At 37.2% G+C, this 12236-nt stretch overlaps 2 protein-coding genes across 2 annotated transcripts in view; one reads left to right on the top strand and one right to left on the bottom strand.

Annotated features, from left to right (window-relative positions):
- LOC100119029 (tyramine beta-hydroxylase) overlaps window positions 1-5615 on the top strand; it is a 7051-nt gene extending 1436 nt beyond the window's left edge. The window contains exons 5-10 of the mRNA XM_001602830.6: window positions 619-772; window positions 999-1262; window positions 1640-1870; window positions 2072-2200; window positions 2325-2499; window positions 2925-5615. Of these exons, the coding sequence (XP_001602880.1) occupies window positions 619-772; window positions 999-1262; window positions 1640-1870; window positions 2072-2200; window positions 2325-2499; window positions 2925-3034 (1063 nt within the window). The 3' untranslated portion in view covers window positions 3035-5615. The remainder of the gene's footprint in view (window positions 1-618; window positions 773-998; window positions 1263-1639; window positions 1871-2071; window positions 2201-2324; window positions 2500-2924) is intronic.
- On the bottom strand, window positions 3316-12236 carry LOC100119063 (active breakpoint cluster region-related protein). The gene is made up of 13 exons (XM_001602860.6): window positions 11675-12236; window positions 11055-11241; window positions 9621-10303; window positions 9261-9534; window positions 8996-9175; window positions 8700-8915; window positions 8499-8618; window positions 8170-8414; window positions 7830-8091; window positions 7472-7754; window positions 7110-7380; window positions 6676-6847; window positions 3316-6591 (listed from the first exon to the last, which is right to left on the bottom strand). Exons 2-13 carry the CDS (start codon window positions 11166-11168, stop codon window positions 6172-6174), a joined length of 3240 nt encoding a protein of 1079 aa, XP_001602910.2. The 5' UTR covers window positions 11169-11241; window positions 11675-12236; the 3' UTR covers window positions 3316-6171.

The raw sequence follows: 12236 nt of genomic DNA, 5'->3' as shown, positions 1-12236 counted from the left end.
CGAGCGAACTCGCAGGACGCTTTTGAAGTAGTTTCGCGCTATCTTGCCGATCTGGATCTTTCTTGAGAAGAACATAGTAGCTTTGACTAAATTGCACAGAAAAATCGAATGTGTTACGGAAACATCGAGCTTTTTACGTGAAGAAGTTTTCGTTAACGCGAAACGTGGTAAGTGAGAGTTTCAGAGAAGCGATACTGTAACTCGTTAGTGAATGCGATGTGTACGTGATCAAATCAAGTCGAAGACTAATGCCTTTCGCAACTCGTTATATATTATCCATAGCAGGAGAAATCTGCAGATAGTATCGTGAAATTTTTACGGCGTGTTATAATTTTAATCTCGATTAATCGATAATGTGGTATTATCACCGTGTAAATCGATACCCCTTGCAACTCTTCAGTGAATTAATATTTTTGTTATTTACCGCCGATAAAAGTTGCGCCGATGCTGTCACGACACTGATCTTTCGAAGTTCGATTGTATCGCGGATAACAAGGAAATTCACACGATCTCATGAATAAATATAAACGTGATTACATACCCATATACGCGTAGCACATATTAGAAGAACAGATAATAAATTAACAATTATGTACCTTATATTCGTGCTGATGACAGACATCACGTTCTTCAATTTGGACCAGCTATACAACAGGGCAACGAACATCTGGTACATCACATGGAAGTTTTCCATTGTGCTGGACCCGCAGACGTAGACGTGCCTCTATACAACGGACCGTGCGACGCGCCTAATCGTCCAGAACGAACTCAGGTTTGCTTCACCGACGGACACTATTTAAGAGACATCATAAATTAAGATTATCAGTATAGACCTTAATGTTTTAAGTTATTTTTCATACTCTATACTTAAATATAAGATACATGAATTACCTTTTATTTAGACATATTTTCATATTATATAGCTGTTTTTAAAAAATACTCATTAACACGATGTCAGCACATACCTTAAGGTACAATAAGTATTTTCTTATGCCCAGATCTGTAAGAAAGTGCTGGCAGCCTGGGCTATGGGTGCCGATGCTTTCGTCTATCCCGAGGAAGCGGGTCTGCCGATCGGCGGGGAAAACTTTAATCGTTTTGTCATGCTCGAGGTCCACTATAACAACCCTGAACTTTTAGCAGGCAACGTTGACTCGTCTGGAATACGCTTTATCTTCACCAAGAGTCTGAGGAAGTACGATGCAGGCGTGATTGAACTCGGTCTCGAGTATACTGATAAAATGGCCATCCCTCCAGGACAGGTATCTGGAATTGTTTTTTTTTTCTTAATTATTCAATAAAATCTAATACACTGCACTTTGAATCGCGATGAAATAATAATTATTAATAAAATTGATTGCTCAAAACGAGGTAATTTCTATTTTTATTAGTTTTTGATTTATATGAACAGTTCTTTATCGTTCTTTTATCTTGTTTTTATCAATTCGGAACTTTTGGATAAACAGATTTTTATAACGATATAAGCCATAGATCACTTTAGGTTTTAAGAACCTATCATGGAAATGAACAAATTGATAAGCCGATAGCTGCTTATGATAAATAAATTTATATTTATATACTTTTTTTATATAAAAATTACGATTCCAACAGAAAATTAAACAACTCTTTATACCTGCAGGAAGCATTCTTACTCTCGGGTCACTGCATCTCCGAGTGTACAGGTGTAGGTCTACCCCAGAGTGGCATCAAAATCTTTGGTTCGCAGTTACACACCCACTTGACGGGCCGAGGTGTCGTCACGAGACATATACGGAACGGCGAGGAACTGCCCATGCTTAACTATGACAATCATTATTCCACGCATTTCCAAGAGATACGACTGCTGCCACAACCAGTCACTGTTCTCCCGGTAATCCCAAAGTTCTACGAGATCTGTTTTCTTGAAATTTTATTGAAGTTCATGCGAATTCATTTTTGTTAGCGGCTCTGAAATAGAAAAAAATGTTCTGCTTTAACTTTCATTTTTGTAAAACTTGTATAATAATGCATCCGTGCCTAACATAATACATAACGATTTAATTTTTCTTGTTATTGATCACCTTGTTTTTAGGGTGATTCGTTGATAACGACCTGCACGTACGAAACGTTGGACAGGGAAAATGTCACTCTGGGTGGTTTTGCTATTTCGGATGAAATGTGCGTAAACTATATCCATTACTATCCAAATTCGAAATTAGAGGTAAGATAATAAATAATATCCAAAGCAATTGAAAAAAAAGAATAAGTCAAGCATTTTTGAAAGATTCTGTACATTGAAATGATTAAAACGATTTTCTATTTGTTCACTGTACGTTTCGCCATAGGTTTGTAAAAGCGCTATAAGTGATGACGCATTGAGAACGTATTTCCGCTACATGAAAGAATGGGAGAGTCAAAGAACGGGCGGCGAAAAGGGAATCTCAGAAAATTACAAAAGCATCGAATGGACTAAGGTCCGCGTTGCAGCTTTGCACGATCTCTATGAAGTCGCTCCTTTAGGTAAACTTGAAACTTACTTAGCCTTTTCTTACTGAGAAGCATTGATTCTACGAATAAGTCATCAAATATTCAAATATCTATTGTGACCCGAATTAGTGTTCGTTAAGTGAACAAAATAATGTAATGTAGTCCAATCAACTTTTAACTTTTTCAATTTTTCTTGTGAAGTTTGAGTCATGGCTGCAAGAAAAATTAAAAATAGAATTAAAGGTTAAATGAAATTGATGAGATAATATGTTAATGGACTTCAGCTGCATACATGCTTGAGAGTCATTTGAATGTATCATTTATTTTTTTTAAATAATTAAATATTGCAATATAAATATGTTATCTCTTCAAACACAAAATAACAAATTAAAAAATGGAAAAAAAATGATAGTAATGTAAATGTATATAAATAAATGTTGGTTAACAAATGTTTGAAGGAATGCAGTGCAATGGCTCAGACGGGTCTCGGCTACCTGGCTTATGGGACAATATTGCGGCGACGCCGGTTAGACTTCCTCTTGCACCGATGGCTCGTGGTTGTCCGTAGTGAGCATATATCTTGGCAGCATAATTGATGACAACGAAGATTTGGATCGGATCAAGTATGAAGTCGATGGAACGCAGCAAAAAAGGATACATGAAAAATAAAAAGCCAATTTGACAAAAAAAAATGAAAACATGTAAAGCATAGATCTACATGATTGTCGTAGAAACAAAAACAAAATATGTAAAAAAACGTATCTACAAAGGTGCATAAAAATGAAATAATAAAGATATGTTGTTGGAGATATAAAAAATAACGATGTAAATCACATCAATAATGCGTTATTAACTGACGAACATACGATGTATTTTTAGAAAAGTACAAAAAAGTTCACGGGCGGAAAATATGCAAAAATGCAAAGAGCGTTACTAGGTATGTGTAAAAGTTTATAAACCGTCCGTGTATTTAGTGTTCTAAAACGTTTTTCTTTTTTCTCACACCCTTCTTTTGACAAAAGTATACATGTATGCCATAATCGTCATCATCATTCTTTTTGCAAACATCAGCGTATGTAAGCTAGCTTTCGATTTTCTCCCTCTTTCGCGTGCTCAATAACAAATACTTCCATTTTAATTTCGCGTAATAATAATTAATATTACAATATATATCTATAATATAATCTAATAATAAGATATAGTAATAGCGATCGATCAACTTTACATGCCGTATATAGTAATGTACAAAAAAGAGGGACAGCATTGCCTTATACCACTTTAGCTATATAATGAAATGAAGAATAACGACCTTTTTTTTTGTTTCGCAACATGGTCTTGCACATAATTTCTATATTCTTCTTGCAATTGTAATTCAATAATACATTTACGTGAATGAAGGTGCACGAGCATCGAATCTTAATTACACGAAACGTTTTCGGCACGCATTACAGAAAAAACGCACATCATACTGCAGAACTAAAAGAAATACTTCGTATCGCACGTACGATATAATACATATTACAGGCGGATCATTGCGCACTCACATACATTCAACATACAATTCTCACATACGCGTGCATTCGAATATTTCACAAACTATCCATGTATTAACTTTAATCAAAATGTCTTGCACAATCTTTAGTCACATTTGACAAAAGGTAATCTGACGGCCGTCAGAGTATCTGAAATTCTCTTCAGATCGGATCATATAATTTTCAAAAATCATTTCAATTCCCAAGTCAATACATGTTTAGGTTGCAAAACATCAATGGAATAATTTCCAGATCAAGTCCTTGATTATATTTATTTTTTTTCATAAACCAATGGATTTCTCATTACACAATTTTTCATTTTGCCCTCGACTCAGGGCATAGTCAAAATAGCTAATAATTTGTACTGCCAAATGTTTCCTCCGAAGGAAGTTAGCGTGATTCCCTGCGATGTGCGCACAAAGGGCAGAGATCAGCTTTCTCTTTGGCGTCGCGGTTATCTTTATAACAGGCATGAGCATCTTTCATTACGTTAAAGCAGGCACTTTTTCATTAGTCTGAATATTTTTCTTGTATTTTTTTTCTTTGATAGAGCTTTTATGCCAACGTTAGCACAATAAAATTTGTTTTTAATTCATTAGTGAGTTTTTATTATTGGCCTTAATGCTCTTACTTATGCATTTCTTTTAAAATCTTCTTAAAACGTATACATAATTTGATGAATTTTTAATAAACGAAAAATGCCCGCGACTGTTTCCGAATGCCCTGTTCAATCGCCGATTAATCGAGTGACCAGAACTCACATTGCCTTGGTAAATTCACGCATCTGCTGACATTTACAAGCGACTTAGAGAAGCAGGAAGTCATTTAAAACAAGTTATTAATGTTTCAGAAAGAATCAGATGCTCCGCAGACAAACGGAATGGACGATTTTAAATATTACAAATTAACGGAACAATCCCATTGAAAATTGATTCTGTGTATTTTGGCGAGTTGGCGTTTAAAGAAAGATTAAAAAATTACTTTGAATTATTGAAAAGCTCATTTTTTCAATCTATCTTTCATGTTTTTATAAGAACCCATGATTATCCCGTTAATTTTAAGGAACGTCATTCAAATTTTTAAACTTATAAGGAAACATGATCAAAATCGATTCCCTACATTACATGACTGTCAAAAGAATAATACGCGAAGAGGATCTGTCGGCTTTTCCGTAGGAACAAGTTCGCGCGATTCTTCCTTTCAAATTACTTTTATAAGTATTTCATTTCTTGTATAAAAAGCTTAATTTTCCGAATGTATTTTTTATTAGTTTTCCTAAATATAGACGGTATACAATCGCGAAGTATAAAATATATCACTTTGTGAATGAGTGCGAATTTCGTCCACGCAATATCATACTCATTGAGCAATCCGTTTACGATTTGTATAATTCGGGTCAAGCTGCTAAAAATTGTCTGCACAGGCTATAAGAAAATACACATTATACAAAAATCCGCAGATATCTTCTCGGATTTCGAGAAGTGAAAGGGGTAAAACTCGGACACCCTCTGTCGCTTAAAATAGACTTTCTATTTTTTATTTGCACGAGCCATATTTTTGCTAACAATGTTAGTTTTATCAAAGTGATTAATGAATTATTATGCATTTATAGATGTTTCTTTTACAGAAAAAAAAATAATAATAATAAAATCCTACCGAAGGATGCGAAAAATATACTATAAATACAGTATTTTTTAAATAACTGTTAATATTTGTTTAAAATCGAAAAACAAACGCATGCCAAGCTTAAAGCGTACATCTAAACATTTTAATTTTTTCACTTTATTTATAATTGGATAGAAATAGCATTCAAATACCACAATATTATTTCATACATTCTCAGTCATTCAGAGTATCGTCATCAAGAATCAAGAAGATTTGCATTAAAATCAAATATACGAATCAGTAAAAAAATTAAAAATCCAATAAGGACTTATTGATTTACGAAATCAAATCATCACTAATCACGTATTTCTAAAACGAAACAAAAAACTCACTTAAGCTCATTGGTTCAACAAAAATATGGTTCAAGCAAAGATCCGAACCAGTCTAAAGTCGGCGTAGGGTTGGGACGTAGGGTTGCACGCCCGAATCCAGTATTCGATAATCGTTGCTCGAAATACGCATATATATTTTTGTGTTTTAAAAAACTGCTAATTATTACGCGTGTCGACTAGAGTGACGATTGATTGTTCTGATGCATCTGTAATTGCAAAAAGCAGTAGAGTATCCCGGCCTGCGCCATGACATCCACGGTCCCAGCAGCAAGAGGGTCGCGATTCTTGGCATCGTTACGGTTGCTCGTCCCCGGACGTAGCAGCGTTGGCCCGAACACAGTAGCGAGATTATGCAGGGACATCTTGTTCTGATCTTCATGCTTGTTAACTCGAATCAGATGCGACAAAAGGAAGTCGATGACAGCCTTATTGACCTGTGGAAGGCCATCGTAGGCACGGCGTAAGGCACTGCCCCGCGAGAGCTCGCCACTTTGATAGGCGTCGAAAAAGGCTGGGTAGAGAGCATCGGTGAATAGAGCCTCAGGCATCTCACGCAGGTAGAGCTTCAATACGCCAGTCACCGAGTGAACATCGACCTGAAGATAAGTATGTATGATTGTAAAGATTGAAAGAAAGAGTATGTCAGAACGATACATTTTTATCGTGATAAATGTATTTACCTCTTTTAACAGCTGTTCAGCTTCATATGAGTTGCTTTCGAATGATTTGCGTAATTTTGTTAGATCCGAAGCCGAACCAGATACTCGGTATAGACCGACTTCTGCCATTCCTCGTTTTTCGACTTCACGCACGCACGCCGTGACTATAAAAGGTACATCGCGTTTTTCTCTCCTATAAAATAAGAATATTCAGTCACGTTAGTAGTGCATTGAGAGACCTATTTATTTTTGTTGTAGTTTATTTATAATAAAAGAAAAAAGAGGTGAATTTCGTGTCATGACTTTCACGCTTTTTATCGGAAAACTTATTATTATCCCATATTATTTATAGGAAAATCGAAGGCTTTATAAAAAAATTAAATATAAGTATTTCAAGGGCATATTCTGACGTATATTCATAACGTTATGTAGATAATGGTGGATATATTTCTTACTTGCAAACTTGTTGTATTTTAGCTCCAAAAAGTCCTTGTGGTTTTGCAGAAGGTACTCGTCGCAAAGTAACTTCACTCGGAATAAATTTGAGGGACACTTCTAGACTCGCTGGACCTAAATTTAATATCCTTTTGACTTGGTCTCCGAGTAGCCAAGATCTACTCAAACGTTGAGCGCATTTTCCTCTCAATACCGCACGAGAACCACACTCTTCGTAGAGTAAAATCCTAACGTTTTGACTTCCTTCTAATTCCACAACAAAAGTTTGTCCTTAAAAACAAATGTTAAAAACTTTAATCAATAATTTACTCTTTTAATTAAAATGTGCATGAATGAAAGCGAATATTTTTTATTAACATACCCCATGTTGGAGCTTGGCCTCTAGCTATATGACTTTTTGCCCTTTTGAAGTAGTGGCCATAACTATCTACTTCTATGACTATGTAAAGATCACCAGGATGATCTAATCCAGGAGGAGTGAGCCCTAACAGGGTGAGTTGTAAATCTCCCAATAATAAACTTTCGTCCCGACCAGATCGTAACAAGTAACTACCCATGTCTGTTTGTAAGTAAGTTCGACATGCTGCTATCCAAGCTTTTAAGTCATACATATTGAGCGGTAAATTTGCAGATGGCTGTCCACCCTAATTAATTTATGAAATTTAATATCATACAATTGATTTATTCAAGTTAATCAATTACTAAACATAAAATTTTACCTGTTGTAAAGCTTCAATAGCTTCAATCCATTGAGATCTTTCGAATTCACTAGATAAGAAAAACGTGTAAGTATTTTGAACACGATTTTGGTTCTTTTGTCCCACTTTGAGAATCAGATTCGGGGAAGCTAAAACCAACTGCGCTTCTAGCTCAGCTAACTTTTTTCGATTCTTTTCTGAACCACGACCACCTAGTCTAATTCTCTTGTCATCGTTCTTTTCTTCCCACAGAATTTGGTCTCTAACTGTGCATGCTTGAGATCTACAAAAATTAATATTGGTTAACAAAAGCTTTAAGCACTGGTAGTAGAAGAGGGAAAAACACTATTATTTTGCGTACCTAAGTACTACTACGTTTGCTGGGCTATTTTCTCGTGGCTCAATACCGTCTTCCATAACTACGACTTCAGTTATTGGAATGAACCACTTTAACTCAAATCCATACTTTTCTTTACCAGACGCCTTGTATTTGGCACATGAAATGACATCATTAAAAAGAAACAAGTGCCTTAATTTCCTATGACCATCGGATAACTCCACAACAAATGAATTCTTTACAAGTCTCCTCTGTGTCCGATCATGATTCTACACAGTCAAAACAATCATTAATAGAATTTTTTTATGTAGGATCAAGTTGATTGAATATTAGGATATAAAATATTGACTCACCTTAAATAGAGACTTTGATTGAATAATGTTAAAATCATCAAGAAAATTTCGAGTCATAGCTAAAGCTTCTGAAAGAGGCGCGTGATCCGCGTGACTCTGTGGTGTGTGCTTCAACAAATCCTAGAGCAAGAAAAAAAATTTAAGTACTCTATTAACATCCTCCCGGAATTATAAATATGATGTCATTAAAGCGACAATTACGTGTAACACTAGTGCATTCTTTTGAACTCGAGCGACTGGCTTGTGCAAGAGATCCTCAAGTGACAGCCCCGGTCCCTTAGGATAACCCCTTAGTCGTATGTCTCTCGTGATCTCCGCAAACTGCGAGGATTGCGATGAACAACGGCGCACTGTCTCAGTAGCGCGAGCATAATTATGAAGGAACGCGCCATAATCTCTAATTTTGCTTGCCATTACCTGCAGGTAAAATGTCATTTACGAGGTCAGGAACAATTAAGAGAATTATAGGGTACAGAAAGTAGGAGCATGACACTTACTTTGAACTGTTCGCCGATTGTTGTTTTATTGTCCCAAGAGTCGAGCTTTTTTCGCAAATCTTCTAGAAATTCTTGATGTAACTTATGCAAATCGGGAATTTTGTAAAACATAGTATTAAAGTCTTCTTGAGATATGACTGGCTGTGATGTGTTTACTGTGGCATTGATGGCCTTCATGTACTGCAAGATTTTTTTACATGCATATGAAAATTTACAAACATTATTTTGAAAAAGATATATATTTAATTAAGAATTGAATCTTTACCTGTATCATAACATCCAGGCATTCAACATAAATAGCTTCACTTTCAACTACAGAATTGATGATACATTTAACCATCGAAGTTCTATCATCTTCCAGACTCTTGCCTTTATCTTGTCGACGAGGAGTCGTTGGTGTCGGCGATTCTAAACTACCTTCACTTAAACTTAAAGGTTCAGCATCACTGCTACCAGTTTCGTTATCAGTGCTTAAGGTACGCAGAAGGATAGGTGGAGCTGAATTTTCTTCATCTTCACTGTCCATTGCTGCTCGATGTCTAAACAAATAAAGAATCATTTAATCATTTTCTAATGTAAGTTTTATTATTTTCAATGATTGTATTTATTTATGTTCAAAACTTACTGTAGGAAGTAATCAATGTTGACATAATTGCCTTGATTTCCTGGTGAATCGGGCAATGAAGGTGGCCTTCGTAATTGCACTTTGCTGCCATTATTTCCAACAGCAGGGGCATGTGGTTCGATGTAAACATACTCTCCAGTTTGATCAAGGGCTACAGAATCATAATAGGGTTCTTCCTCTGATGCTTCTGCATCACCATCTTCGCTATCTTCAAGAGCTTTCTCAGAATCTTTCTCATCTTCTTCCTTCACAGATTCTTCATTTTTATCTTTTTTGGAGTTACCCGTAACTTGGATAACGGTCACATAATTATCTGGGTCGCTATTCCTTCTACATTCAGGCACTTTTTCAGGACTTCTTGGTATTTCACTTTTTGGTCTCCTACTTGAGCCCAAAGTAGAACTTAATTCATTAACACATTTGTCCTGTAATTTACTTAGATCTTCTCGGGCAGGCAGGGGTGGAGCAACATCCTCAGCTTCTTCAGATTCAGCTGTAGTATCTAGTACACTGGTTTCAGGTGAATGAAAACTTTGTTGGCTTGGTGATTCAGCACCAGATTTTTTGTTTTCTAGGGCTGCAGATGCAATAGCTAATTTGTGTTTTTCAACATCTGCCAAGAGTCGCTCAAGGTACTCGACATAAAATTCTTCTTTTTCGAGCTCTTCCCTAAGTGTGGTAACCTTTAAACACAGGTAAACTAATATTAATTTGGACAGTTTATAAGAAATATGATCTATGTAACGGGTGAAAATAACTTATTCACAAAAAAATATGTTGAAAGGTATACAAGCTGACTAAAAGAAAGATTAAGTGTTAGATAAGAAAATATTATTTCAAGGATTTTTTGATAGAAACAAACTAGTTGCAATGTGTAATACAAAGATATAGAATATTTATTTTTTTTTTTTGAAGAAAAAAATTTCTTCTAGTTATATAACTCAGGAACAGACTATTTATTCTATGTGTCACAATTCTCCTTTGAAACGATTATATTTTTAAATTAAAAATTTGTGTGACATTTTGAAAAAGTTCACCTCAAAAATTGTAAAATGAAGCTGTAAAAAGTAAAAATATTCAAAGCAAGAGCTGGCAATTATATCTTTAACTATGCTACTCATAAACAGTGCCACCGCCCAATTAAAGCTTCTATCAAACGCGATGATTCATCAGTGCAAGTAACCCATAAAAATGAATGCTCTACCTCTTGCTCTCAATCACAATAAAGTTTCTATTCAGCGCGCATGCAGTATTGCTCAATGAAAAATTTTAACAATGCTTAATATTCCAAATATCCCGTTAAATTAGTAGCAAGAGTACAACCATACTGTATTCACTGTGATAAACTGATAAGAGCTTTCCTTTGGTCTAATCATTCGGACTGAACAAGTAATTGACTCATACAGCTGTATAAGACTGGACGATAGGGCTTACCTTGAGCTTGTGCTTGGCCAAATTGACTCGCACACCCTCCTCCCAGTCAGGTGGCAGTGCGCTGTCAGGGAACCTATCCAGCCAGACCCGTTGGAAGTCCCCGTAAACACTCATCCCTGTCGAGCAACTCGCACCAAGCTACATTTATCACGAGCACCGAGCAGAGTGCCAGAGCACTACTTTTCTCCTGGAACACAAGTAACAGAAGGAAAAGCGCAAATTAATAATAAAAAAGAAGGAGCACACACACACACACACAGGTGTTTCTGATATGAGGCACCGGAACGGCTCGTGTGTGCGCCTCTAGCAAGCAGCCAGACAGGTAAGTATATCCGAGCCCCCTCACTTTCATCGAAATAACGCGCGCGCGAGCGAGAGTTTCACAAGAATCAGCCAAGTGTTCAAAAACTCTCTTTCGCAATGCATCCGCGCAACGCGCTGAAAAATCCTCGAGGCGGATCCTCTGCTCGAAAACGCATATCGGATGTCAGGTCAAGAGTGGGCAACAGCTCGGGCTTTTGGCACGCAAAGGGAGTGTGAAAATCGTTGAAAATAAAATCAGGCGGGGGTGCGGACACACACGAGATTTTCAGCACCTGCATACATAACACAACACGCACCACTTGTTTTTTTCTTGCCTCTCTCGGGCTGCAGTGGGCAGAGCGGCCTATAAGCCTCGTACTCCCACGGCGAGAAAACGCCCGTCGCGCTTCTTCAGTAGACGACTTGGCTCATCGCACTCGTCGTCGTCGTCGTCGTCGTCGTCGGCGCCGCCACAGTGCGTGTATACACTAAACTCGCGCGACTGCTCTCGGCTCTTCTTCTCGTCCACCTCTTCCCTGCCGCTGCGCATACAAACTCGTCCTCCCTTATGTATGTCTCTCTCGCTCTTCCTCCTCCGCCGCGAATCCGCGATCAGACTGTCCCGCCGCGCGTTATCTCGTGTACGCACTCTCTGCAGTCTGTACTTTTATTTTCCTCTCTCTCTTTCGCTTCTACACTGCCATACCGTCGACTATACACACTATACGTGAGCGAATGTGCGCGCACACAGAGGCTGCTCTTTTCCTGTCGCGTTCTCTCTCTCTCTCTCTCTCGCTCGCTCTACCAACACACTGGCAGGAGAGACGGGCGTTCGGCTCGGAGAGAGAGAGAGAGCTGCAGATTTTTTTTATTGCAGTC

This window comes from Nasonia vitripennis, chromosome 2 (assembly GCF_009193385.2).
Source record: "Nasonia vitripennis strain AsymCx chromosome 2, Nvit_psr_1.1, whole genome shotgun sequence".
Taxonomy (NCBI): Eukaryota; Metazoa; Arthropoda; class Insecta; order Hymenoptera; family Pteromalidae; genus Nasonia; species Nasonia vitripennis.
Note: the sequence above shows the minus strand (reverse complement) of the source record. Positions and strands in the feature narration are given on the sequence as shown.

What these genes read in the sequence shown, in the direction of transcription:
- LOC100119063 (XM_001602860.6), bottom strand. Translation starts at nt 11,168, where the DNA reads ATGAGTGTTTACGGGGACTTCCAACGGGTCTGGCTGGATAGGTTCCCT. An exon ending in GCAAACGTAGTAGTACTTAG is followed by an intron (nt 8,092 to 8,169) that starts GTACGCAAAATA and finishes TAATTTTTGTAG; the next exon opens with ATCTCAAGCATGCACAGTTA. An exon ending in CTGAACAGCTGTTAAAAGAG is followed by an intron (nt 6,592 to 6,675) that starts GTAAATACATTT and finishes ACTTATCTTCAG; the next exon opens with GTCGATGTTCACTCGGTGAC.